This window comes from Hylaeus anthracinus, unplaced genomic scaffold (assembly GCF_026225885.1).
Source record: "Hylaeus anthracinus isolate JK02 unplaced genomic scaffold, UHH_iyHylAnth1.0_haploid 0, whole genome shotgun sequence".
In the NCBI taxonomy this organism is placed as follows: Eukaryota; Metazoa; Arthropoda; class Insecta; order Hymenoptera; family Colletidae; genus Hylaeus; species Hylaeus anthracinus.
Genome location: NW_026533254.1, coordinates 13538891 through 13544936, shown reverse-complemented (window position 1 = coordinate 13544936; position 6046 = coordinate 13538891). Strand labels below are relative to the sequence as shown.

Below are 6046 nucleotides of genomic sequence, written 5' to 3'. Positions count from 1 at the left end.
GATTTATATGATGTATATATCGATATTTAGTTGATTTTTTGAAATAATACCACGAATAAAAATATAAATAAATTTGATAATCACAGTAATCAGTTGTATAAATGCCACGACGCGACAATAGTTCATCTATACCATACCACCGATGGTACATCCCGTCGCGAACGTGTTAATACTCGGACGATCCTTCTTTCGAATAAAAGTTACCCAGGTCTGGATAGGTATTGCGTTTGAACGTACCTCTTCCTCGGCCTCATGAGATGCCGTTCCTTAACTTTGTACTCGAGGGTGGAGTGTGGCACTCCGTAATAGCTGCCTGCGCGATGCACGCTCATCTCGCCTCGCTGAACAGCCCGTACAGCCTCGACGAGACTGTCCCTGTCGTAATTTCTGTACTTGCCGCGTTTCGGTCTTGTCCCTTTGCCACCGGTAGCTTGTTTCGGTTTGTTCGCTTCTTGAGACTGCGGCTTCGGCTGCGATTGCGCCTGTTGCGTCGTCGGCTGCGGCGGCGTGTACCGACCCCTCTTGAACGGACTCGGGTCCGTCATCATCGTCTGCTGCGACTGCACCACCCCGGCTGTCTGACATCCGGCGATTCCTGCCGCGGTGACCGGCTGACCTTCTTGGAATTTCACGCTGATGCTCTTCGCTATCACGTCGCGGAAGTTTACGGCCCCCGTTTTCCCCACGAGGGAGTTTGTGGGGCTGCTGGTGCCCGAGAACGCGGGGCTGGCCCGTTCCAGGAGACCCGGACTCGAGGCAGCGGCCGCGAAACCCTGCGCGAAAGCGGCGGAAGTTGGCTCGCCGTTCTTGCTGGAGCATCCCGGGGTGCTCGCTGGCTTGTAGGACGGAATCTTCAGAATCGCTCTGCCTTGACCACTGTCGCTCGCCTCCTCCTCGATGTTGGGATTGAAGTCGTCGTTGGTGATCGGGCCGCGTTGTTGTTGCTGTTGCGCTTGCGTCTGCGCTTGAGAGTGCGTCGAGTGGGATTGTTGATGATGAAACTGATGATGGTGCGGTTGCGACTGGTCCCCGTTTACGCTCTTGTTTAGCCTCTTGTCTTCGCTCATCAGCCTCCTCATCACTTCTGGAATGCGATAGTCTTGCGTCTCCATACCTAAGCGACAAGACGATCGTTCAATGGACGGATGCAAAGAGGAAACGGTGGGTTATTTTTCGTTACGGGTTCCTCGCGCCTACGAGCATTTGTCTTAATCTCGGATTAGCCCCCTGAGAACTGTTCGAGCAACTTAAACGAAGGTTCCGTTCGAAAGGTGGAAAAAGTGTCACCGACCCGTCGACTGGGGCCTGGCTTCTATCGATTTCCGAAGACCTACCAGCTCGTAATACACTTTTCAACTTTCGTCTCGGTCCTTCGCGTAGACTACTAGTTGCCCAGTCAGCGAACCAAATAGTTTAGCTTCCGACAGAGGTAACCCAAATCCCACGGACGCGAACATTTTTAAGAATTTTTACTTTTTCTACTTAATAATCCCCTAATCGATGACCGAAGACTCGACCGAGATATTACTTTCTTCTTTGAATTTAATGTAAAAGAAATTCTATTACTTTCTGGTCCCTCTGATAGATGGATGTCAGTGAATCCCAATAGACGTGTACCAAAGACAAGACTAACGTAAATGTAATGTACAGTGTCGTTCGATTATCCTTGTTGGTCTCTCACCTTTGAATGGCGCGGCCGCTGCAAGCATCTTCTGTATGTACGGACCGATATTCGCGTGTTCGAGACCCGGCCACTCGGCACCCGTTTCCTGTCCCCGTTGAAGCAAAGTTCTCAGGGAATCCCCGCCGCCTCCTTCGAGAGCGGAGAACCTGACGAGATCTTCCAAAGACAACAACGGCTTCAGCAAGGCTTTCTCGACTTCTTTCTCCTCTTCGGCTCCGGATAGTTCCTTGTCGTCCACCTGTTAAGAATATTTCTTTCTAACGTTTTCTGCACACCTTGACGCGGGGGAACAACGTTAAGTACAGATTATCGACAATAATATCCCCTCGAGGAAAGTCGTTTTACGGTTCATCTTGGTCGTGAAATTTCTTTGATGCGACTGTTTATTGACGACGACATCTCCGACTTTGTGATTTCGTCGAGAGGCGTTCTACTGTGTTTGTATGCGTGTGTCTGTGTTGTGACGGTGTCGGTTGTCCATGTAAGTACTTCTTTTTCGTCGAATGCAGAATGACCAAGCGTCATGCAGGAATTGCCAGATAGAATTCACGCGGAGAAGCGTAACGTACAAAGGAAATACGAAACAAACGGTAAAACTGAAGAAATAAAAACGCTCTGGCCGATTTAGTCGCGGCGAAACATTCTCTCTTCTATCGTTGCCATTTTACGCGCGAAAGGAAAGAGAAAGGCAAGATCGAAAATTGAGAACCAGCTCGAAAGTGTCTTGTTCCTCGACGAGCGAGAAGAACCCGACGCTACACACCAACACTTACCTCGCAAAAAATTATTCAAAGTACTTACATGCATTCAAACTAAAAGATCTACCAAAACTAAACTGTCTGCGCTTCTCCTAATGACACCAGACGGAGCATCGTGGAAAAGAAAATACACGATCGAACGTTCATTTCCCAAAACTGTCCCGCGTATCATGCATCGTGTGAAGTCGATCGAAAGTATCTCGGACACAATTTCTGGAAGGTTAGTCCTCGATAGTTTCGCACGCGCAACTCTGTGTCCTAATTGACAGTCGCGCGGCGACGAAATTGTTCGTAGCCGAGGTCTGCGGCAAGCGATTTTGTCGCCGTACGACTGTCAGCTAGGACAAGGCGTAACGTTTTCGAAACGATCTCTGTTCGAAAAGCCACCCGTCAGCATGCCTCGCTAAACGTAAAAATAGGCAGACGTACGTTGCGGTTAAGGACAGTCTCGTTAAAAATTTCAACGTAAAATCCTGACATTCCCTCGTTCACAAACGAAACGGGCAATTGGTGTCGAAGCGCAACCGTCTGTACAAAATACATCGAGGATGCACAGTGTCGAGGTTGAAAAAGCACACTGGTGACAACGAATTCGAGGGGCTGGGCGAACCGCGAACGTCGCGTCCAAGAAGGTAGGCATTTTCCTCTCGGCTCGAAACGAACGCCTCGAAAACTTACCTCGAGTCTTGCAACCTCGCCAAGACCAAGTGGCCGTGTGTTAAACTACAAATAGTGAGATAAAAAAAAGTTAAACAGCCCATGCAAAAACATTCGACACTACTGAGCATCACGGCGACCGATAAGGAACCGCACGTGAACCGATATTTTCTCCCCATTGTCGGACCACCCAACGAGTCGGTTTTGTTTTCCTCTCGCTCGCTGTCCTCTTCATTTTTCACCGAACCGGAAAAATGAATGTTCGAACGACGCGGCCAAGGTAAACGGAAAATTCGAGCCTCTTCGACGGCGCGGTGCGATCGGTTCACGCGAATTCCACGATCACCGTGGCAGAGGTATGTTTTGGGGAAGCTCCATTCGTTCTTCCTAACCAAAACCACACTTATTGTTAGATATAAATGGGCGGTATTTATTCGCGAGTTAATTATTCGACATTTTCCCTTCGTTATATCGTTCTCTCATCTCCCCTTCCTTCTTGTCGTATTCGTCGAGCTGTTTCGTCTCTCGTTTTCCCTGGATGCGTCATCTTTTGCCGAAGACGAATCGCGTCCAAAGGCATCTATCGTAATCTTTCCACGTAACGTCCGATAACTTGTGATTAATGACGTAGGAACGTCTGCCGAACTCGAAAGGAACTGCACAGTCTGTTGCGACACGTTCGAGTCAGCTAACAAATATTCGCGTGCGGATAATGTCGCATACTTTAGAATCGGTATGAAAATCTCCTCGACTCGAACGCGGCAATCGACTCTGCGCATGCACGCAAGGAAATCGAAGTGGTGGGTGATCAAATGAAATGCTTCGAGATTAAAAAGAAGATAAACAGTAACTCGTGCATCTGTTGGAAACGCGCGATTGACTGGAAAATTGTCGAGAAATAATCGAGTCGGGTAAAATGAGACGTAGTTGAACAGAAGTTCTTCGAATCTACGATTTCGTCCTACCGTCACTGATACGAGTATCGGACGTTGCAATCGTTAAGGGAAGAGTCTGGTCCACCCAAGGTTCTTTTCCAATGCATATCGATTTAACGTATAATTTATTTTCGTTCATGAATCTTTTTTTTACATATCGAGGTACGTTCGAAAAAGAAAATTTGACACTAAAGATTTAATTTCAATATATACATATGTATATAGATACAGTAGTGGCAAGCGAAGAATTCGCTCAAGACTGCAAGTCTCGAATTTAAACTTTGAATCAAGTGAATCGGATAAAAATTCGACGAGCTACGATATTCGATAAGTTTTCGGTTGTAAAAAAGCTAGAGTTCTTCTATTCTTACGGCTGTGTGAAGGTAATCTGCACTTCCAAGAACATACTGTAGACCTTTGCGAAAGCATTCTCCACATGGTTAGGAAGATTTTTAAGCAAAAAAAAAAAAAAAAAAAAAATGGGATCGATTTTTTAGACCAGCTAGACCAGACTCCCCCTTTAAACGATATACGAAAAGATCGTGATGGCTGAGAGTAACCGAGAACGAAACTCGTGCCACCGGTGCCAGAAGAAGCGGGGTTTCGAAACGTCCTCTACGCTGTCCTTACTCGATCCCTACGCTTTCCATAGCCGAACGCTTCGTTATCTATTTGAGATCCTAGTCTTTGCCAATTCTCAATTCTCTCGAGAGCGTACGTGTCACGAATTCTCCGTGGCAGACGGTGACGACCACCGAGACGAAGGTAATTGTAAAAATCAGGTAACGGTATCGTATCATCACGCTTGTTCTCTTGTATTCTATCGTCTTTCTCTTACGGCTTTCTGTCCCCAAAACCTACCTCGTCCACTTGCGGGGGCGGAGTGGTCGCGGAGGCGTTTTGGGTCGTATTTGGTGGTGTTGTAGTAGTAGTAGTAGTAGTAGTAGTGGTGGTGGTGGTGGTGATGGTGGTGGTGGTCGTGGCTGGGGCGCCGGGCTCGTGAGGGTGTGAGTGGGTGCTAGTCAGGGACGCATCCCTTTCGCGCTCCATCGCAAGCTTGTAGACCTTGTTGCGCAGGGTGCTACGCGGTATTCCGTAGATCACTGCCGCCCTTCGTGTACCGAGCTTGCCGCTCTGGATATCTCTAAGGGCGGCTTGGAGCTCCTCCTCGGTGTAGGTCCTCCGACCACCCCCCGCACCCACCACGGGGACACCACCGACGCCTGCTGCAGCTGCTGCCGCCGCCACAGTCGACACTGGCCCGGTCATACGCGGTTTCGCGCGATAACACGAACTAAAACACAATCCACCTCATTTAGTCCACTTATTTATCTATTTCTTCTTCATCTAACAGGGCTTGCTTAGACATTTAACCCCTTAAGCTACGATTTATGCTCCGACAGCCTGGTACCAAAATGCGATCTTCACATTTCTCTCGAACGATACACCACGGGCCAGGCTCGTGATAATCAGTTTTGGCCCGATTATCCGACCACGAGTCTCAAACGTGGTCGTAGCTGAAGGGGTTAAAGAGTAATTCAAACATTAAATACGATGAGCAGCGAAACATTCGTAAAAATTTTATTGGAAGAAGAAAGGGGTACACATTTCTTAACGCTAAACCTACCACGACCAAATGACGTTTTTCAAATTTTTAAATTTTCAATGTAGTTCCATGCAAAATATTTTTGCATTCAACCCTTTCGCTACGGCTCCCCACTCCGCCGGAGTAACGCCACTGAACGGAAGCGTTCGCCGAAAGTGTACACGTTGCCCGTTGTCAGGCTACTTTTATATGCACAGTCGTTGAAGTGTTAAGTGACAGTGCTTAATGAAACTATCTAACGTAACAAAAATGTATTTGATAGTTTTAGTATGTGGAAAAATTGATCGAAAATTGTATTAATTATATGCGTCGCTTATACTGTAAGTGAAAGCGAAGGGTATATAACCCTTTGGAGGAATATTAGAACAAATACAAATTACGAAAAAAAAAAATTACTCATATTGTC

At 47.3% G+C, this 6046-nt stretch overlaps 1 protein-coding gene across 5 annotated transcripts in view; it reads right to left on the bottom strand.

Annotated features, from left to right (window-relative positions):
• The window catches only part of LOC128891148 (mushroom body large-type Kenyon cell-specific protein 1), a 98193-nt gene that overhangs the window by 22106 nt on the left and 70041 nt on the right, over window positions 1–6046 (bottom strand). For 4 of the 5 annotated variants that reach the window (XM_054150412.1, XM_054150417.1, XM_054150404.1 and 1 more), the window contains 3 exons: window positions 4896–5328; window positions 1682–1922; window positions 238–1114 (listed from right to left, as the gene is read on the bottom strand). In XM_054150412.1, coding sequence (XP_054006387.1) covers window positions 238–1114; window positions 1682–1922; window positions 4896–5328 — 1551 coding nt within the window. The remainder of the gene's footprint in view (window positions 1–237; window positions 1115–1681; window positions 1923–4895; window positions 5329–6046) is intronic. The other variant, XM_054150428.1, reaches the window with a different exon arrangement.